The sequence below is a fragment of the Octodon degus genome, unplaced genomic scaffold (genome assembly GCF_000260255.1).
Source record: "Octodon degus isolate 3935 unplaced genomic scaffold, OctDeg1.0 scaffold00107, whole genome shotgun sequence".
Lineage (NCBI taxonomy): Eukaryota > Metazoa > Chordata > Mammalia > Rodentia > Octodontidae > Octodon > Octodon degus.
In genome coordinates, this window is record NW_004524683.1 from 3,713,573 (window position 1) to 3,736,785 (window position 23,213).

Consider the following 23,213-nt stretch of genomic DNA (forward strand, 5'->3'; position numbering starts at 1 on the left):
AGAGAGAGAGACAGACAGAGACAGACAGAGACAGATGAGAGAGAGTAGGAGTGTTAGGGAAAAGAGAGGAAGTTTGGTGAACAGGGACTTGGTCTTATGAACCAAACAGTCAGCTAAAGCACAGAAATAGAAAATCCTTAAAATATCTAGACCTGATTCACATCCTAGGTAAAAATCCTTTGAGACATCTCTCCTGGGATGTGAGAATACTTTCCTATGGTTATCCAAGTTTGAAAGCAGGGCAGAGCAGTCTGCTTTGGAAGAGAAGATGAAGGGGAAGACAGCCAGGAGGCAAAATGAAACCATACCTGGTCTGTAATCCTCATGACAGCCATCCTGGGGAAAAACTGTGTCGAAAGATCATAATGTACCTGCACAAACTTTAAGCCTCACAGCTCCATTCAACTGCCAAGTCCTAATTAGGAAGAATGGAAGGTCTCTGATTGCCCTTGATAGGTATCTAAGATGCACAATGATTACATGGTTTTCTGTCTGCACTTAATGTTCTGATGTTCCCCAAGTTCCCTTTAATAAAGCAGACCCCTATTTGCCTATTTCACAGCCCCTTTAGGCTGCCAACCTTCCACACCTAGAAATTTTCCATTCATCCCCAACAACAATCAACCTCCCATTTCAAATCAACAAGTCAAAACTTTTATTTTTCTTCGTGGAGTATGTATGATTACAGTAAAGTGATAAATAAAACGATGAATGCAAATCCGCCTGATTTTCCTCTGAGTTCAGGAGATATATCACACTATGCTAGCACATTTTTCAAATCAGAGCAAAGTACACTGATAAATGATACTATTTTCTGTATTTTTCCCATCACTAACAAACACCTCTATGATGTGCATGGAATAATAATAATAAAATGATAAACAATAATAAGTGTTTATTTAGCCAATCAGTATCTTAAAATTCTCTTGGATATGGTTAATTGTGGTTGGGTTTTAATTATGCTTAAATCTAAGGCAACATCCACTTCAATATGGTTCTTGTAAAATAAAGAAAAGGTAAATATAGTGAAAGGTATTCGAGAAGGGAGGAAACCAGAAGTCAAGAACTACTCAAGTCAGTCTTCCTTGTTCATGTAAACAGTGACCTCCTTAATTCAATTATTTTATTGTTTTAATACATAGAATGCTATTTTCTAAGACAAAGGGTTTTGGGCTCTAATTATGTTTTCCTGCACTAAAAGTTTTCATTCCTAGGTATCCAAGCTGAATTGGTTTCTTAATGGAAAAGAATCAGCTTAGTATTTTGGAGGAAACTGTCAGGCATAAAGTTTATGTTGCTTAACTCACAATTAGTTAGATAGCACTGGGTTCAAGTCCTAACTCGCATAGGTGGCAGCTAAGTCACCTTGCACAAGTTACTTAATTTCTTTACCTGTAAAAAGGCACTCTTGAGGATTACATAAGACTACACCTACTGATCTCAGCACAGTGCTTAGCAGAGTAACTGCTCATTAAGCACTGGCTACTGTTTTCTCTTTTGTGATACTAGAGATCAAACCCAGGACTTTGCACATGCCTGGCACTCTAGTACTGAACTACATCCTCTTTCCAGGCCTTGGTTGATCTTATAATTTCCCAAGAAATCCCAATTCACTATTTAAATGACATACTGTATCTAAGTCATTTAATATAGTCAGTCCCCAGAACACACATTCAGATACACAAAAACATATAAAGCCACTGTTATTATTCTTATCTTTGCTATGTGCAATAAGAAATTATGCTAACACACTCAGCTTATGACTGACTACACATTTCAAGAATAACCTCAAAGCAGTCATATTTTAGGACTTTCAGAGTCATTCATTGTTTATATGGTTATCTCAGAAGTAATAAAATTCCCTTAGTGTTCCTAGAAGTCCAGTTCCTTGAAAGCACAGAAGGTAACATCAAACAACCCAGGATCATTCTCCTTTTCTCTCCCCCTTACACCCCCAGTAGGTTTGCACTCTGTCAGATATCCTGGCCAGGAAACTCTAATAGATTTTTTTCATCACTGTGGTCCGTGTCCTACATCTGACCTACTGAGAGAGATATGCAAGATTATTAACACTTTCACGAATCTGAGAAAGAACAGAAGCTACCCCATGTCAGCACATCAAAACCGAACTGGTTCCTTTAATTAGATATGAAAACCCTGATGCAAAGGCAGTAGCAAAATATTCACCCTCATGTCCACACTAGTGGAGAGTTTATTTTGTTCCCTTGTTCTGCTTTTTCCAGTGAGTGATAAAATTAATTAAGCCAAAGACATGTGTTTTAAAGGAAAAAGAAAACCAAAGTGATGAGATTAAAAAGATGAGTGGTGTTTAAGAAATGCCTTTGTTCACTGGGTGCAACTCTAACCAACATTATATTTTGGCATGCTTAATTTAATTTGTAATGTTGTTTCATTAGATGACTGCTTCCTGAGATACATGTTCCAACTCTACTTCCTTTGTCCCAAGCACAGAGGAATAAAAAAATGTTTCGTTCTTCCATTGGAATTTTAGCCTATTTCTTTGCCTTCCTTTTCAATGTCTAAACCTTAAATTCATCTTTCTAATCTTTCTCAGATATTGAGAACTCTACCTTTCTCAACCACCCACAGCAATTACTGTCTGTCTACATACTGGTCTCTCCATATAGTCAGTATTGTAATGAATAACATACAGTTCGGACTGTCCTGTCTTCAAGAGCTCCCCTGAGAGCTCTCACTTGACTGAACTGAATAGAAAACTTCTCTTAAAAACTACATTGTCTGAAAATGGAGAGAGACATCAAGTGAAAATGTGCTTCATTTCTTTTTGTCACTGTGAGGCAAATAATCACGAAATGTGACTAGACAGATCAAAACTGTTTGTCTTACATTGATTTCTTTCTTTCTAGTGACTTTTATCCCTCCCCTCTTTTCCAAGTTCTTTAGGGATTGGGGCAGTGACAAGATAGTTATAAACATACAATTTAGCATTCTAGCTCTACTGGCTTTAAGACATACCCTGGGCCACCAGGATTAGCTCTATCCTAGACAATTTGTATAGTTTCTCCCCCTAAAAATAATAATCATATGGAAATTTGATCCAGCAAGGCAAATAATTCTTACAAAAAAAAACCAAAAAACAAATGGTGACAAAACAAAACATAAGACCTATTTCAATTATCTGAAGTTCATGGAAATAATATAATTTCTCAGAGAGATTTGGGCTTCTTTGTCTGAGTTTCCAGGTTGTATGAATACTGTGGGCCACACACCATTTTTTTTTCTCTGTCAGCAGGGGTTGCAGGTAGACAAAGGAGAAAAACAATTGAGTTGGCTTCCAATGCTATCCTATGCCCACAGCTCCATACAAAAGCAACTTGGGACATATGTTTTTCTCTCCCTTATAACTAGATTATTCTTTTCAGTCTTTTACTAATTGGCAATTGAAAATCTAAGGTCTCTGAGAAGGCATTACTTAATAAATAAGAGATGAAACACTGTCAAGGGAATCTTAAACATGGTGCCTGAAGTAAATTTGGCTTTACCTTGAAGAAAGATGCAGGCTGAGATATATCCCCAGTAGATGACAAATATTATTTTGTATTTTAGGGAAAGGTCTACAGGGTGTTCAGGGTCTCACTACTAGATTGGACTCGAGATTCGCCTGTTTACAGATTCCCAAGAGCTGGGATTACAGGTGCACACACGCCACCACACCCAGTCTTAATTGCCATCTCAGCGTGCCCTGATGGTGAGCCAGCATGGCAGGCCTGAGGATTGAACTCCCAGCCCCTGTGTCTGCTTGCAGGCACTTTATTCTGCTGAGCTATTTGGCTGGCCTGACAGATATTGTTATCTTTGCTTCCCTTTATGCACAAGAGTCTTGATAAAACCATGGTACATTAGGCAGATTCTCCAGAGGAGGACCAGAGACCTCTACTCAGAGAGATACATGTTATACTGGGTTATGGAGAGTAGGTGTTAAGTAGGAGTCTTTACCTTATATAGGCTTTGGAATAAAATCATGCCTTTGAAAACTACGAGTGACCCTGAGCACTATCAAATGCTAGCAACTGTTCTGCCTGGAGAAGTTACTTAGCCTCATTTACTTTCAGTTTCCTCATGTAAGAAAATGAAGGTTGTTCTGTGTAGAATGAAATACAATATGCCCAGTGATAAGCAAATACCTAGCACAGAGTAAATGCTTGCTAAGTGGTAGCTTATGTTTCCTCAGGACCATATTGCTTAAGTCTCTGCCCAAATTTCTATGTATTCTCAAATGGAGAAGTCATCAATAAGGCAAAGCCAGGAATAAGTCCAACCTGCTGTTAATGCAATAGCATCACTTCCTATCAAGGGTTCTGAATTTATAGAAACTAGAACCTTCTAAAAGAATATTATGCTGTCTTAGGGAGTGGTTTGAGGGCTGGAAAATCTTAATCTTGAATTCTTATCTCTTTGCCACTTCCCACCCCCCAACCCTCCCACTGGATATTTAGAACTCCTTGTAAACTTCACAGAATTGAGATGCATTGAGATCTGTAGGAGGTGTTGGAGGGAAGGGGGGGGGCAGGGATGTTAAAAATCAGGGCAACAAAAATACCTATGATGTAATTTACCCTGACTTCTGAACCACCAGCTGCAGCCTCTCCACTTGCCTAGTGTGAGACCTCACCTCTCCCATCCTGTGTTATGACTTAACCACCAAAGCATACTTCAGAGGGTCTTCTGCTAGAATAAGTCCCGTGCCTTCGCATCTCCTCACTGCCCTCTCTCTCTCTCCTTCTCTGACTTTTAGTGTAGCCAATTAAACCTGAACAACGGGTGGATGGAGGAAATATGCTGCATCTATGGAATGGTACAGCAGGGACTAGTTTCACTGTTAATTTAAAATGCTAGAATTAATTAGGTAGTGTAAATGAAGAATTTAATAAGCACTCTTTACAACCACAAGTTCTACTTTTATTAAACACTGCTACCAAATGAGGGCAAATATCTCTAATCTCTCTATAGTTCTCTGCCTCATTCCCATAAGTTCTCTACAAATAAGAAAAAAATTTTGCATGAATTAAAAAACTGCATAATTATGAATTTATGCCTGAACTGTATTTCTGCTTTCAACCCATAAGCTTCTTCTTTAAGCTCAGATGCTACTGTATGTCTCTGCTTGTGCTGAAGAGGGTGCTAAACAAACCAAAGTTGACAATTTTGGTTTTGTATACCAAATTAAAGGCTGTCTCTGAAGCTGTCACTCCTTTTCAAATCCACTCGGTGAACTACCAAATTAGCATTCTTTCAGTAAAGGAATCTGCTTGTTTAAACATGTGTCTTTAGAAAACAAGGAACAACATCATGAATCAGTACTTCTCAAGAATCTCACTATCATTCTAAGGGAATTCTTCTGAAAAGGTGATTAATAATATTCATGGAATTAGCTGGCAGAATCTCTTTTTAGAAGGTAAAGGCAAACCAAAAATATGCTTTCTCTATAGGAGTGGGAGGAAGAATAATATGGTTAACTGGTTTTAATTTGGTTTGAATTATCATTCCATATAAAGATCATTTAGGAATCTAAACAAGAGCTTGTTAAAAGTATAGGCAATCTGTTAAAGTGTGAATGATCCACTGTTCTGGGATAAGATCATAAAGCCTAGTTCTGTTTGGAAACCTTAGTATTTTCTGTTCTCATACTTTCCTTAAGGCAAACCAGTTATCTACATTAATGACATCCTCCATTTACTGAGAGACTCTATCCAATGGGCGTTGTGCTAAATGCTACACAGCCAGTCTCTCATTTCATCCTTACAACTCATCCTTTGAAGCATTTTCCAGTTTTCCAGTGTGGAAATTGTGTTTAGATGGTTATAGAACACACATTATAGAAAGCAACAATATTATCTCAGTTTTATGATGTTGCAAAGTGCTTAATTTATAAGAGACAAGAGACGGCCAAATAGCTCAGCAGATTAAAGGGCCAGGTGCCAGGAGCCTGCTCAATCCCTGGGCCTGCTGTGCCGGCCACACCTCCCAAGGCATGCTGAAACAGCGATTGAGACTGGGTTTGGTTGTGAGCACCTGTAATCCCAGCTCTTGGGAGGCTGTAAACAAGAGAATCACTATGAGTCTGATCTAAGCAAATACCTGAACACCCTGTAGACCCTTCCCTAAAATACAAAAACAAACAAACTAAATATATATATATGAGAAATTGACATGTGAGGCTTAGGAGATAGCTCAGCAGTCTAACTGCCTGCCTGGCAAGTGCAAGGACCCAGGTTGGATCTCAGGTACCGCATGCTATGTGGATCCTGAACCCGGTGTACTCAGTGCTGGCCAATGAAACCAGGCCTGTAATCCCAGTGCTGGGGAGGCTGAGATAGGAACATCACTATGAGTCTGAGCTATGTAGTGAGACCTTGTACCAAATAAATAAATAAATAAATAAATAAATAAATAAATAGATTTTTTTAAAAATCAAAAAAATTTACATGTGAATTATGAGAAAGGGAGAACGCATATATCTAATATGCACACATAGATACTTTCGTAACTGATTTAAAAACCAAGGGGATATGTCTCCTTATTTTAATTTTACAGCTTCTGACTTTGGCCAGCTCCTTGTCAATTACACTGCCCAAGGAAAGGGAAACAGAAGTCAACACTCAACTGACAAATGATCAGAGTTGAGGTGAATAATTTTAGGAATAGAGTCAGAGACCAGCAGCTTCACTGACCTCACTGTGTAATGTAATGGTTTTCTAAGAAAATATTTTCATTTCCTGTAAGCTTACAGAGAAACTTCTCCCAAAAGAATTATAGTATTTCTGGGTAACAAACCTTAATGAGCAAATGTCAATTTTTGAAAAAAATAAGAATTTAAGAACTGAAACCAATGAAGTTGCATATGGAATTATTTCACTATTAAGTAAAAAGTCCCTATATTCTCAAAGAATATCTTCAAAATAAACAGTAAAAAAATCTCACATGCAGACCTTCATTAACCATTTCCCTTCTAGTGTAGTATAGTTACATTCCAGAACACCCTGTTTTCCTTAGAACCTGCTTCTTCCCAGGAACAAAAGCAGTTATATCATTCTTCCACTAGTCTACCCTGGCCCCCTTTAAAATATTTGTCTCAATGCATGAAAGAAAGTACACATACACCAAATGTTTGGGAGGAAAAGAAATGAATAAAACCTAGTGTGGAGTACAGAGAGGGCAGAGGGTAGAACTGGGAACTACTGAGTGAAAGGAACAGATGGCTCATTAACAATAAAAGGATAAAATCAGAGGATCCTTTCACATAAAGGCAATGAAGCTCCAAAATCTTCATCTACTTCCTAGCCCTACCAGTCCATAGTATGGGTTTATGTGGTATACACAGACACGTATGGTGTGAGTTTGTGTCTGTGTACCCATGACATGCTTGCACGTGGGATGTGTGATCCAGACATGTTGAAGAAGACAAATGCACTTGCATTTCTGCCCACGTCCACATAGCCCATGTTACAGCACAGCTGTGAGCACCATGCCTAGAATACCAAAGAAGAGCATACCTGTAATTTTGTCTCTCACAAGTTTGCAGGATTCTATTTCACCAATGCTACCAAAGAGACTCCTGAATTCCTCTTGGGTCATATTTTGGGGTAAATAGTTGACGATGAGGTTGGTTTTGCTGTCATCTGTGGCTGCCCCTGTCTGCATAGGAGAAGGACAGTTTCTGTTGTTGCTGGAGGGTCCATTGCTTGTATTGGATGTCGGGCCATTTGACACCTGAGGCTCCATGGTGCTAATTATCTAAATTAAAAAATATATATATTACAAAGAATTCTTTTGAAATCTCAAAGATACAAATTCTCTTTCATGATTTTATTTTAGCTTTTGAAAAGAAACAAGATGAAGCAAGATGGAGAAAAAGAGACTGGGTTGTGAACACAGCCAATTTAGAAGCATGTTTTTAACTAAAATGTTAAACTCCCCTTTGCTATTTTTAGGCCAGCCCTTAGAGTTTGAACACAGACTAGAATGCAGTGGGAACTCTCCCATTATTTTGTTAATGAAAAGCTAATTTCTGTTTTCATTACACAATCACTCTCAGAAATGTATACTTAAGCCACACCAAATTATAATTAAAATGTAAAGTAATAATCATGATTAAAATTATAGTTCCATTAAAGCTGAAAAAGCTAAATATAGAGGGCTATACTCACAAGATCAAATACAGTACCTGTTTATTAACTATCTCATAAAGTAAAATGACATTAAATTAAGTGGAGCTGTTCCACGTGGGAAGGGTTTAGATTTTCACTGACACTTAAACACTGATCAAACTTCTGATTTCCTAAGTACATGCTGGGGAACTGCAAAGTTATCTCATGATTTTTAACCCACCCATTCTGCTCCTTTTTCTACTAGATCTCTAATAGAACAAGGCACTTAAGTTTTCTCCAGCTCTTCACCTTAAGTCCAGCACAACCCAAGGCCATCCTCTTGTGCATTACTCAAAAAACAACTTTCTCTGGATTTATATATTTAATTAAACAGATTTTTCTAGCACTTGTGAATGGTCCCAGGCAGCTTGCAAAGAAAAAAAAAAGAGTAAGAGTCATTATCTGCAGGGAGCTTCTTACCTACCTAGGATACAGGTGAACAAATGGCAGGAGGACAACAGGGATGGAGAAGGGGAGACATTCTTTCTGCGCACAAGATAGGAGGATTCAGGAAAAATACCAAGAAGATAATGCTGGAGTAGGACTTAAGTGGAAAATGGGTTTAAGCTCACAGAGTCACCTCATAAAGATGCCCTGTATGGGATGACAAAAATGGAAAATCACTAAATTGCAGAGCCAGAAGGCCCTTGAGAGAATGCAATCTAGTTTAATGCTCTCATGTTTGAGACAATGGCCAATAACTTTATCATTGGAAAGTGGGGCAGAGTCTGGGCCTATACCTGGGTTCCTTGGCCTTGAATGCAACCTATCAGGCTCACCTTTCCCTCTTGTCTTGCTATTGTCCCCTGCTTGTCTAGTATGACAGGGGATTCTCTCTCCTTTGAAACCAACAACTTCCTGGAAATGAAATTGTGCTCTATCATTCCGCAGCTGTGCAGCATCTGGCAAGAGACATAAACTCTAGGAGCCTCAGTTTTCCTCATTTGAAAACTGGGAACACCACTTGCTTTTTGCAAAATGGTGAGAAGAATCCAGTGACATGGCATATGTACAGTGAGAACAGAACCACAACTGGATATTTATTAAAGTTACTCTGCCAATTCCATGATGTAACTTTTCTTAATGATTCCTCATAAGATGGCAATGGGGCATAATCTAAAATTCTCTACATGTTATAGAGTGGATAACCAAGTTGTGACAGATATCTGAGAAACTGTACTTTCCTGAAGTACCATTTGGCTACTCAGAAAAATTCTTTTGGATAAGTGTTTTCATTGATTATAACAGTAAAATATATCAAAGAATGTTTATACAAGAAATATAACTCATACTTGTGTAAACACTTTTCAGAACATGACAGAGAATGTGACTAGCACCATAGAAATTTTCATCTTGTCCCCTCCTTTGCCATTTACACATCCTGTGCCCCACCAAATAATCGCTATTCTGACTTCCAATCCATAGTTTCACTTTATTATTGAACTTTTATATACATGGACTCATAACATTTATGCATGTGTTTTTTCCACATGTCTGAAGTGTCATTTATATTACATGGAGCAAAGAGACTGTTCTTCACTGGGGTAGAGCATTCCACTGTCTGGAAATATTGCATTTTATTTCTCTTTTAAACATTTGAATTGTAACTAGTTTTGAGCTATTATAGATATCGGTGCTATCAGCATTATGCACATGACTTTTGGTACATATACACACTTCGAGACTTTTTTTTAAATTACAGGATGGCTGTATGTTCAACTTTAGTAGATACACCAAAAGTTTTTCAAAATGGTTGTACCAATTTTTACTCCCATCAACAGAAAATAAAAGTTCTAGTTGGTCCACATCCTCATCAATGTTCATAAACAGCTTTTTGATTTTTATGTTTTGTTTATTTATTTATTGGACACAGAGTGATATAGTAAAAAGGAAATATATTTTTGAGTGAAAAAAACACTTCTTTAAAATTCTGGTCCTAACACTAATTAGCAGTGTGATATCAGGGAGGTTATTTTAGTGCTCTGAGCCTCAGTTTCTTCTTCTGCAAAACTAGAATAGAGATTGCCATGAGACACTGTCTTCAGGATTGGGAGTTTGCATATATTAAATGTCTAGAACACAAAGTGCCTAGAAGCATCATAACTGTCTTCATCATGTCCCACATAGGTGAGTGCTACTGTACTTCCTCTTTGGATGGTCACAAATGGGAAATGAAACCAAAAGAAAAACATGAAGTCTGGAGAAGAGCCAGGGAAATAAAGCAAATTGAGGAGCGTGAGGAGTGTCTAAGATTCTTTACCATCATGTAAGAAACTTAAGTGGCTCCACTTCTTACATCACCAGACTTTTCTTCTTGGCTTCAGGTCAATTGTAGGATTCCAGAAGGCTGGTCCAGACAGCAAGGAGAAAGCAAAAAGCTTCTGAGAAGAATCTTAACTCAAGCTCTCCTCAGCACTGATAGGAACTACTCAGCAAAGCCTATCCAGTTGCACTGCCCTCAAGGCAAAAGTCTAGGAAAAGAATGTGTAGATGGTGGGTTTGAGGGGGGCCTACTAATGGGGATGGTGTTATGTAGTTTAGCACAACTCCTGGCCTGGAGGCAGATTTCTGCTCAGACCAACTTTTGAGCCTCCTGGGCCTGTGCAGTGCCTTCATTTACTGTGTAGTCTCACTGCTTCACTGAGCTAGCTGTCTGGTCAACAAACAGGAAGTAATAACAACTCAGTAAGAAACTTTAAAATCAGAATTCATCATTTTAGGAGGTTTGGCCTCAGAACCTATAATCTACCCAACTACTGAGTTTTGATTTTATGGCAACACTCTCAACCCCAGCAACAACAAAACCAGTTCCACAGTCTAAGGAACTTCCTTCTTGCTTAGTACCATTCTAGCTACTCCATAGAAACCTAGAAAATATTTTGCACGGAGGCAGGTTTTTGGTGCTAATGATAGAAGATGGAATATATAAAAGGATGTATGTCACAGCTAAGCATGCTGTGATTCTGTGGGATCAAAACTGTTCAAGGTCATGTGGCAGTTGGGTTTATCTTTTGTTCACTGGATGCTCACCACACAGACATTTGGTGAAAGCTTGTGTTTGCCCATGTGAATATCTTACAGGTTTATCTGTTACAGAAAGGCTTAGGAAGTATCAAGGCCACAGCAAAGTAGTTTCAGTGCCCCTGTTGGCTTTCTAGATCTCTTTATATCCTATGTGGACTTCCTAATTTATGTTGATTCTTAGAGTTGAGCCCTATTAATAGATTAGGTGATCCCAACTGGGCTCCAATCTTTGAGATGGAGCCACAAGCTGCAAGGTCCCCAACTGAGCTACTTCAAGCCACCACAACTAATAAGTTAGGTCATGCCATTCTTATGTAATAGAGATGGAGCTCTTTTTGCTCTACACAGATACTTCTCTTTGCTGTGCCAGACACAGGCACAGTTATCCTTTTGTGTATCCAGAGAGAACTGATAAAAATAAGTATAGACCCAGAGCGAATGTTTTCAGTAAAACTGTACAATCAGAATGTTGAGAAACATTTGTAAATGTGTTAATATACATTATGCAATAACTCTCACTAGTCTTAATGATACCTCCCAGGATGCAACACAGGCTGACATGAACAATCAAATATGTAAAACTCAGCATCAAATGATATGTGAATAATTCAAAGGGATTTTAAAACATAATCTGGAAAATAAGAGAAGTTCCTATAGAGGTAAAGATATTGAATGTGTGAATATGAAGCTATAGCATTGTAAGGTTACAAGATAGACTTAAAGTAAAGGACACTTATGTTCTTTCCGTGGGAAAATAGACAGAAAATGCTTGTTGGGAGAAACACATCCTCCAACAACACAGAGTCTGGCTTGGCAAAAGCAGAACACTTATTTCCTTAGGACAATACTTGTGATATTCTTGCAGCCCAATTTTTATTGCAAATACATATATTAGTTCCTCCAATGTGCATATATGCTTTAACAAAACATTCTGTGTGGGTCTCACAGCCAACTTTGCAGCTGACCAGGTTCCAACCCCTGACTTATTCTCCTTTCCTCTTCTGAGTGCCAATTCAGTGACAGAATTGCAGTCAGCATCCAGGATAGAGCACTGAGGAGGTTTCAGTTGATTTCAAACTCTAATCGTTGTACAAAGCACTATATTAAATCTTTTATGTTCCCATGATATATTTTAAGAAACATTATACAGGCAGAAAATTTCAAGGGTAAACTATTAGAGCAGTGCACAATAACGTAGGCACTCAAATCCTGTCATTGCAAACCTTGATGGTTTGAATGACTAATTACTCATACTCAACACATTAACCTTACCCCTCCCACCACTCTTTTCTGTGAAATGTACAACAAAAGCACGAGGGAAAGCCTCAGACTCACAGCTGCCAGATCATCACTGGGGTCTTTTATCTCTGCAAAGAGGAGGTAAGGAGCAGAGGAGGTAAGGAGCCTCTTTCTGATGGGGTGGGGGGAAGGCAATGCTTTCTGCTCTTCATGGCACCTGCTCACCACAATCTAGGGTCTTTATGTTCACTAATGGCACCTGCAAATACTTCCTGGATATCCTGTGTCATATAAAAAGTGTTTATTTTCACTATAGCTAGGTCTGGGTCTGTGAGATCAACTGAGATGGAGCCCTGGCATCCTCAGCCCCATGAGGATGGACAAGATAAGTGGACAAGATAAAATTTTACTTCTAAAATTTTCTATCAAGAAGTAAAAAGAGTGCTAAACATAGAATTTCCTCCAATAAGTCACAGGCTTAAATGGGAAGGATTAATTTTGAGCTTTCAATCTGGAGATAACAGATTAGATTTTCTGGGGGAGAAAGAGCCAATACATCAGTAAGTTCTCTAAGGGCATCATGTCAGCCAAAGGTTCAATTCTCCTGCTTGAATGAGTTTGAAATAGAGACAAAAAGTAGGCTTGTGGATGCTAGGCCTGGGGATGGGAGAAAAGGAGAGCTATTGTTTAACAGGTGATAGAGCTTCAGATTGGCAAGATGGAAAGAGTTCTGGAGATAATCATGATAGTCGCACAACAATATGGATGTATTTAATACCACTAAATTGTACACTAAAATAAGATGATAAATTTAATTTTATGTGTTTTACCATAATAATTTAATTTTTTAAAATCTTTTATTTATTTGGTACAGGGTCTCACTATACAGCTTGGACTTATAGCAATCCTCTTGCCTCAGCCTCCCCAGCCCTGGGATTATAGGTACTACACACCCATGGCTCCAGGGCTGGCACGGCATGTGGCACTGGGGATCAAACCTGTGTCCTTGCACTTGCTAGGCAGGCACTTAGACTCCACAGCCCAATATTTTTTTTAAAAAATCTGCAAATTGAAATAATACCTAAATGTATGGCTGGCATAGACTAAGTCTTCAATAAATGTCTGGTTGTTTATCTGTTCTATTCTTTTTGTTATATGTAAAATGGGGATGATATTATCAATTTATTGGTTTGTATTTCACAGGGTTGTTTGAAAGAGTGAGTATTGGATATGCAAAGACTGTCATTCATTTGACAGTTCTTTACCCAAAACCTACCTGTAATGGTTGACACATGTGTCAACATGAGTTTAGAAGTTTAAGCGATTCAGCAAGCTGAATTCTTACTTTGTAAACCTTCTCATCCTGTGCAAGAGGAGGGCATGGAGATCATGTGAGTGCTACACCAGCCCTGGGGGTTGCAGTCGGTGGTGGTGGTAGCCTGCTTACAATATAAGGAAGGGAAAGAGGCTTATTCCTTCTCTTATTCTTGTTGCTTTTGTTGTCTGCTGCTGCCTTGAACTGTTGCCCCTGTGCTATGTCACCCTGCCTTGGAGCCAGCTGATTATAGACTGAAACTTCTGCAAACTGAGCTAAATAAACCTTTCCTTCCTTAATTTTGGGAGTCAGATGTTTTGTCTCAGCATCAAGAGAAAAATAACTAAGACACTACTGATTGTCAGGCCTTAAAAATAACGAAGACACTACTGATTGTCAGGCCTTTTTCTGTAAGTAGGAGATACTGTGGGAAACAACTTCACAGTACAGGCACCTATCCTGATGTAAAACTCACTGCTGTCATTCATTATTCAAGAGCCTAATGAAGGCCATCCTATACCCATCATAAGACCTTAACCGTTTTTAGCTTCTGGTTCAAGTGGTTCTCTGGTAGAAGTGTTGTTTCATTGTTCAATTTATACAAGAGTCAGGAGGAAAGAACCATTAAAAGTCACAGGAATATAATGTTTCTTTTCCCAAATACTCTCCTCTTTCACTTTCAAACTCCTTTAAATGCCAGCAATCCCAGAAACTAGAAATGATTGGCTGGATTGCAAACATGTCTCAGGTGTGTACAACTGAGGTACATATATGCATCTTATTAAATGGTTTAATAATATTTAAAGGGTTTTTTCATTTATCATGTTGGAAGGACTTTTGAAAATTTATACATAAACCCATCCCTTATATAATAGAACAAGTGCTCCCAGGAGCATGAAGAATAATGTTTACCAAGGGCAGTCACTGAATCAAACCATTAAAGAAATAGATTTAAATTATTCATGAGAACAAAAATAAAAGTCCTAATTCTCTTTGTAGGCATTTCCCACTTAACCCTTATAGAATTCTGATGTGTAGTATTTTAGACTGGTGGAGTGGCCCTGACTATTGTATCCCATGTGCCTTTTAAAAGCCTGAAAAACAAATCCCCAAAGTTAGAAAATTACACAGCATGCTCTGTGTGCCTGAAGACAGACATTATTTTTAGGAATATTTCCTCACTTTTTACTCCTTGAAAGATATTAAAAATGTCCATCTAGACCCCTTTTTTCATATTTCTTTAAAGTTTCTTTCTTTGACTCAGAAAATGCCTATTCTCCCCTTCTTTTTTACAAGAGACTTTAATTGCCGCAGTCCTTTGAGGTTCTTTTTTTTTTTTTTTCTTAATGCAACGTTTTCCCCATTATGGGTTAGCTTTGAAAGAGATACATCATGAAAAGGGCCCAAGAGGAGGGGCTGAGATGGATGATCTGATCACCTAGGAAAAGGGAACTAGGGAATGCTGCCATTCTAACCTCGTACAGGTGATGCTTAATCAAGACCACTAGGGCATGGGATCCTGGTGAAGATCACACTCCAGTCCCCAAACCATCCATACTAAGTTTCTGTGGATTCTGTTGGCAACTAGAAAATCCTAGTAAAAAAAATTAATATTAACCAGGGAAAATTCTAGTAACAAGATTAATATTAACCAGGGCAATTAATATTAACCAGGACAAAAATAATTTAGTCCTGCTCATATAGGGTTCAAGCTGGGAGGATAGCCAAAGAAGGCAATAAGCAAAAACTTCGTTAAAGTCAACTGTATACACTCCTTTATGCTTAGCAATCTACCTCTGGAGTTGTCCTAATGATGCCACTCCTTGCCCACAGCACACAAATTGAACACGCTCAGATTGCTCCTATGCCATTCTGATAGGGAACTGACAGTCCTGTTCCTACTCTAAATGCCTCAGTCCTAAACAAATGGCTGTTTGTAACAAGGAGGGAAGCTTGAGGCGTACCTCCTTTGAAATGGCATTTTTTTCCACTGAAGATGAACACTAAGCATGCCAAAAGTATTCTCAGTGGAGGTAGTTGGAGCTTTTAAAATATCAGCAGTCGCTAGAGAGAACAAGAGACATTAATACTTAAAATAGCAGGGCCAGCACGGATATGAAAAGCATAATCAAAATTTAATTTCTCTCAGGCATTATTCTCAAATATAAAAAAATCAAAATTTTTTACTCTTCTTCCCTGACATGTCATTAATATTTTCTCTCCTAAATAAATACTGGCCTCCTTAACATCTTACAGTGTTGCTTTTTAGTTTTGGTTTTTCCTAAAATGATTTGCTGATGTGTCCATCTTAGTGCAGTCCTGGTAAAACAGTAAAACTCCCAGTTTTTTTTTTTTTTTTTTTTTTGTTACTGAGGATTGAATTTTGCATTGAACTGGGAATTGTTTTTCCACTGAACTACATTCCTAACCTATTTTAATTATTATTATTATTATTATTATTTTTTTTTTAGACAGGGTCTTGCTATGTCATTAAGTTGCTAGGCTAGGCTCAAACTTTCAATCCTCCCACCTCTGCCTTCCAAAGTGCTGAGATTACAAGCACAGGCCACACCTGGTGTCCTGGTTGGTTTAACAGACTTCCCCATAAACCATCCAGAACAGAGGGGTGGCTTGATAATTCAGTTCCTTGTAAAGATGAATGAATCTTTTTTTACCTTATAATTCAGGTCCTCTTTTCCAAACTGACCAGTAAACAAAAACAATCTCAAAGTGTCAGTATGCTTTCTTTGTTAAAATAATATTCAATGAACACAAATATGTTCATTTTAATTTAAATACAATTTCATGAGCAAGCCAGGCTTCCTGCAGAAATATCAAGTCTAACTACAAATCAAAGCCTTACATTCTGTCCTCTCTGACCCTGAATATTTAATGTGGATAAAATAATCAAAATGTCTAAATGATAAGCTATGTCTACCTGTTGGGACGGGAACCAGCTCTGATAGTAAATATGTTATCTTCATCTTCCATACAAAGTGTAGATAATGAATCATTTGAAAAACTGCCCACAGACTGATTAAGTCAGATTTATCTTCTGATTAAATGCATAAGCGATAGCCAATGGTGCAATTCATAGAAACATAAGTACTGTATATTTACAAAATGCCTGGCTAGTAGCTCAGAGTGTGAGCAAACTCTTTGGGATTTAGCTGCAAAGTGCAAACAAGTCTCTAAATTTAAGTTTTACCTGTACACTCATTAAAATTTTTGGAAATCTATTTCATTTATACTTGTTTTCTTAACCCAGGTGGGATGAGGACAAGGCGAGTTAAGGGCAGTCCAGGGAGTTAGTACCATACCTAGAAAAATCTGTGTCAAGCAACTTTCTCTTTTTGAAGAGGCATTGAATAGTGGCAATAACTATTCCATTTGTGCAATTCAAAAGGGGGGATATTTGGGACATTTTGAAGCTAAAGATGTTAAGTGAATTAAAGCAGTTCTCAGCATTTCATTGTATGTATAAGTAACCATGGGAAATTATAGCCGCAGACAACTGACACACCCTTAGAATCTATCTATATATTTATTAGTGAAAAGATCCTGAACATCATCTGGCAGGTTATTTTGTCTTAAAAATTACTTTATCACACTTGAAACTATAAATTTCCCCTTTCCCTGTCTGCCTTTCTTTCTCTGGCTTTCATTCGTTATTTAAAAATACGTATTTTTTTAAATAAAAAATAATTGGGAAAAAGAGCTTTTGACTTAAGAGAACTTTACAAGATTTATGTTAAAGAAAAGTAAACAATAAAAGTAATGGTATAAAATTTCAAAACAAGGTTGTAGGAGCGTAATAATTAGTGCATTGTGTATTGTTATCTTGGAAGCAATTGCTCATATTAAAAGATATAGGTATGAAAGATTGATCAAATAATACAGATATAAGCCTTAGCAAGAGAGCATTAAGATACTACATCTAAAAGCAAGATGAACAGAATTCCTCTTGGAAATTTTCTGGGAAGGTAGAATAGCAGGAATAAAGTAAGTTCCATTAAACAAGTGTTTGTGAGAAACAAGATCTGGGCTGGCAGAAGTGTGTCTTTGGATTATTTGTGAGCAATGTGTTTATAGAGAAAAGAGCACTTCAAGATTTGCAATTGTCAAACTGTAAGTGCAATGAAATGGTCTTTCTTATTATCAGTGGACACAAACTGGTATAACCTTTCTGTATTTTATGTTCCTATTCTTGGGCCCAATGATCTATTATGAAACTTAGAAAAGAACCCAAGATTCTATAGACCAAAGTGTTTGACAGGAATGGCTGGTGGTTACATAACTTACAGTATAGTTTTCTGATATTCTACAATTGTTAAAATTATGTCTATAATGGGTTTTTATAAACAAGACATTGTCTATGAACAATGTACAAAAAGTAAAATAAGACTGATTATCTCAATATATAAACATACATAAAACAGGAGGAAAAAATACAACTGCTCACAATATAAATGGGAGGATTACAAGTGACTTTTATACTTGTCTCCATCATTATTTTCCAACTTTTTGATTGCTTTTACAGTGAGAAGATGGCAACTTTATGATCTGAAAGGAAGTTACTTAAAAAGAAAACGTCAAGTCCTTCAAACCAGTTTGGAGCCACAGTATTAAAAATGATTTTTTTCTCCTCCTCGAACTCGTCCTGCAGTGTAGGATATCTCCTTGGTCACACTGTTTGCTCCTACATTAGAGGTCACATGAATAAAAATCACATTTCACAAAACAGTCTCTGGTTTGGGCTCCCTTTCCCTAAATCACTGTGAATTAGCAAGGTTATAATCTTAAGTCTGTCTCATCACCTGGCAGCAACCTTCACAAGGAAGCGAGGAGAGAAGATGATTTACAAGAAAACCATTCTCTGGATCAGGGAGTGAAAAGTACTGATCTGTTCTAAAAGCTCCCAGTGACAAAACTCTGATATTATGAACATTCTGCACTTGGACAAAAGCTCCCACTTGCCTTAATTACATGGTTTGAGCAGGAGCCTCCTTTCACGATCTGCCCAATCAAACAACAGCCATTATTTTCCCAACTGCAGCTGCCAAAATTTCCCTGATCTCTGTTCTGTGCTCCATCTTCAAGGACATCTTGTGAATGTATGACACAGCCAGGCAGCGTTCTACACCATGCTTTCTAAGTCTCACAGCCCCATCCCCCTTGTCCTGCATACGGAGATCCTTCTAACACATTATGTATTAAAACTCTCACGACCGAGAAGCAAAGTAGGAAGACAAAAACAACAACAACAACAAAAGTCACAATTATCTGCTTTGAGGCAAATTCCTTATTATGACAATGAACTAATATCCTCTGTGTGATGGGTTTGCTTTTGTTTTGTGGACACTGAATCTAGTAACTCCTCGTATTCTCTTTTAACATTGCTAGGGAAACGAGTGCCAGATTGTAGTTCCTGTGTATAAAGAGCACTGGACTCACTGAAAACTTTTTTTTAAGAACTACGAACCTTACCCTTGAACCCATACTTTTATTTCCTTAATTTTCCTTCATGTTCACTTCATCATTTTTCTTTTTTAAATCTACCACATGCATTTTATTATTTGCTTCATAAAAATAGAATTTTTCATTATAACAATAAACAATATTTTGTCTTTATAAACAATCTTTTGCCCTTTTCAAAATATGCTTTTGAAACCCAACTGGGAAAGTCAAACAGGCATTTTTAAAATCGAGAAATAAGGCTTTGCAAAATACACATATGAAATTCCAAAAATATTAAGTTGTATAATATTTACTTCTGACTGTCTTTGTTAAGACTAATTTACTACATCTCTAAGAACAACTTGGATATAACATGTGCATATGAAACTAAGGTACTGAAAAATGTTTACTTCTTTGAGTAGGGTACCTTATCTTTTCAAATCATAGATACAAAGTAAATTTTACTTTATAAACTCTTCAAATTCTTGATATATTCTTTTTATCCCAGAAATTTGCTTTTGTAAACAGCAAAGACTTAACATTCAAAATCATCTATTGTCAACCTAGAGCAACCTCAAATTTATCTAGTTAGTGTCATATTTAAAGCAAGTTATGAACCAAATTTAATGATGATAGTATAATGTTTCATCTGAATAGCTCCTTCCCACAACTGAAGTTAGCTTGTAAAAGAGGAGGAAAAGAAACACAAAGGAACAAAGGCCAACCTATGCTCCATAATATGAATCAGTTCCTTTGATAGGCCAGAATGTTAAATATCAGAAATATGAAAGATTCCTGCCTTCAAGGAAGTAAATAAATAAGTAAATGCAAAATTAGTATGTACTATTATAAATGTAGTAATGGAGAAGTATTTATAAAGTGCCTACCAAAGTCAATGACGAGAACATGGAGCTCCTGTTGTAATGCTGATTAAAAAGCACTTCTGGGTTACACAGGAAAATGTTTTGGCAAGAAATTTCCACTGGGGCCAGGGAGATAGCTCAGCGGCACCTGCTTGGCAAGTGCAAGGTCCCAAGTTCGATCCCCAGTACCAAAAAAAAAAAAGGAGTTATTAACTCCTTCCAATGCTATCAATATGAGCACATAATAAGGTGGTGGGTGTCTTTATGTATACCACTTCATTTAAATTTCACAGGGGGCTGGTGAGATAGCTCAGTGGACTAAAGCATCTGCTTAGGCAAACTTAGATGAGCACAGGGACCACAGTTTGATCCTGGGCACCACATGCCATGCCAGCCCTGCCCCCAGGGTAGGCTGAGCCAGCCACAGAGTCTGGGTATAGTGACATATGCTTGTAATGCCAGAGCTGAGGAGGCTGAAAGCAGGAGGATCACTATGAGTCCAAGCTGCAAAGTGTGACCCTGCAACAACCAAATACATAAAAATAAATAAATAAATAAAATTTCACACAACTTTGCAATGTGGGCATTGTCATTTCCTCTATTTACAGATTTGAAAGTGTGGTTAATCTACACATGACAGAGAAGTGAGACTTTAAACAGAATCCACTAATGCTCAGCCAGAAAAAAAAATTGAACCAAGTTGGAAAACAACTTTTAAGCAACCCCCTGTCCCCACTTTTTTGGTACTAGGAATTGAACTCAGGCTCTTGTGCTTGCCAGGCTCACACTGGGTTGCTCAGCTCTATCTGTGGCACTTTAAGGCCTTTCTTAAATCTTGAATCTGAGAAAAAAAATCTATCAACATAAAATACCACTCCATAGTCTCAGAAAAAGTAAATCATCATCTAATCTGATTAAAACTATCTGGCTAGTGTATTTGCTAAAAGTCATGAAATATGGTCAGATAAATTTATGCTACAGGAAAGATCTTACTTCAAAATTCTACATGGTGTAATAGAAAATAAGTCAGTTTGGAGTTGATGTGACCTGCATTTGAAAACTCTAGCCTTGAACTTAGTTTATCTATCTGAGATTCTCTGAAGTTTAATTTAAATTTACTTTTCTGAAAGATGCAAACAATTTTATCTGCCTTGTAAGGATTTAAAACAACAAATTTAAGGCATCTCACAGTAAATGTATACTCATTTGTCTTGTCCAAATCATAACATTCTGGAGATATGTGCCCAGTAAAATATGCTGCAGGTGGTAAAGTTGACTAATCTAAAATCTGGTAAGATTTAACCTTTTAAATTTCTGATAAAAAAGAACATTTAAAAATACTACTCATCACCTACGCCAGTAGCTATTTCCTTCATCTTTACAATGCTTCACAGACATTCCTTAGTAGGTTCTCATAATAATATCAGACAGGAAAATACATAGCAAAGAGGGAAGGGTAAAGTGAACCCTAAAAAAAGAATAATGAAAGTACCAGTTTTTAATACATAGAAACATAAGTTCTAGTATCCATTGTCCTTTCAGAAAACCTTCTACAGTGAATGGTTAAAATTAGACACTGCAAATGTTAAGCATCATGGTCATTATTGTTTCTGATTTCTCACAAGGAAAATCCTCATATTTTCAAGGAAAATTTCTGAATGCTGCCACAGTGCACTCGATATACTGATAGCAGAGGGCACTTCTGGTTTCCACAATGACCTGCTCAGGATGGAAGGGCGGGGATTGTTCTTGTTCTACCCTTCACCTCGACTGCTCTTTCTTCCTGTGGACACGGAGAAACAGCCACACTGACAGAATGTGCAGCGAGAGCCTCTTCCAGGGCACAGTCAGAAAGGCGTAATAGCAAGTACAGAGATAACACAATGAGTGTTATTCCCCAGAAGAAATGAGACTAACCTTTACAAAGCCCTTACAAAACCCTTAATTATAAAGTAAGAATTCATTAAATGACAAGCTAGACTCAAGGGCTTTGCAAGCACATTCATTCTCATCACCCCGTTTAATCTTCCTGAAGACCCTAAGAGCTGGGTGGGTTCCTCCTTTGCCACCAACTGCATTTTACATATAAGCAAACTAAGGGTTAAAGAACACACAGAAGGTAAAGCTAGGACCTGAAATGATGGCTCCTGTCATTGACACTCATCTTCCTCCTTTACCTACTCTAAGTTCTTTTAAGTGATAAGAAGCACATTCCAGACAATATCCTTTTGCAGCCCTCTGTGGCCAGCAATGACAAATCAAGACACCCCGTATTCTTGCTACTCTGCACAAGCAGTCCCCTTGGCCTGGAAAGCTCCCCTCTCTCTGCCAGCAGGCATAACACACACTTCCTAATCCCCCTCATGGTTCTCTTGTAGCCACTTATGTTAAGGACATTTATTTCACAACTTTGAAACTCTCCAGCTTCCTGTCTTTCTTTGTAACTAGACTGTGAATGCCTAGAGCTCAGGAACTGGCGTTGATTCATTTGTAATCCCAGGGACTAAGGCAGATTTGGGGCAGAGTACTGCACCATGTTTTGTTGGTAACAAAATGAATGAATGGACAGCTCTAAGTATTCACCTGTTTTCCGAAACCAAATGACTTTCTTTTTGCTATTTCCTACTACTCTGCTCTTATCATAAAGCTTTTTATCTGTCTTCTTCACAATCAGTTTAAAAACAGAAACACTTTATCCTCTTAAAGCAATATTTATCTTATCATTATTGTCTCCCTCAACTGCTCTCAAACTGTCCCAAACAACTGCATTTATAAGGCTAGTATCCTTCTACTTTCTGGTTAAGGCTATCTTTATAGTTTCTGTTTCTCCATCTCTGCATTCCTTTCACTTTTGGTATTTTCTGCTGCAGGCCTAAACTCACACTTCATTTTCAAATCTGGAAGTGTGTAGTACCCTCCTGAGAACATTTAAATCTGTGGGAGCTGCTGCAGGTCACACAAACAAACAAAAATAATCATGTAATTAGTTGTCATTCATTTAGTTAAAATACACTCAAATAGTTATTAAGTATCTATTGTGAAACAAAAAAGTTAAGAACACAGGCAGGAGTATCGGTCTGCCCAAGGTCAAACTTGTATCTAGCTGTGTGATCTTTTTTTTTTTTT

At 37.6% G+C, this 23,213-nt stretch overlaps 1 protein-coding gene across 12 annotated transcripts in view; it reads right to left on the bottom strand.

The window, feature by feature from the left end:
- Elavl4 (ELAV like RNA binding protein 4) overlaps positions 1–23,213 on the bottom strand; it is a 90,439-nt gene that overhangs the window by 42,901 nt on the left and 24,325 nt on the right. For 7 of the 12 annotated variants that reach the window (XM_004639148.3, XM_004639143.2, XM_004639147.2 and 4 more), the window contains exon 2: positions 7,536–7,776. In XM_004639148.3, coding sequence (XP_004639205.1) covers positions 7,536–7,776 — 241 coding nt within the window. Of the gene's footprint in view, positions 1–7,535; positions 7,780–10,449; positions 10,537–23,213 lie in introns of those variants that run through there. The other 5 variants (XM_023724201.1, XM_023724200.1, XM_023724203.1 and 2 more) reach the window with 3 other exon arrangements.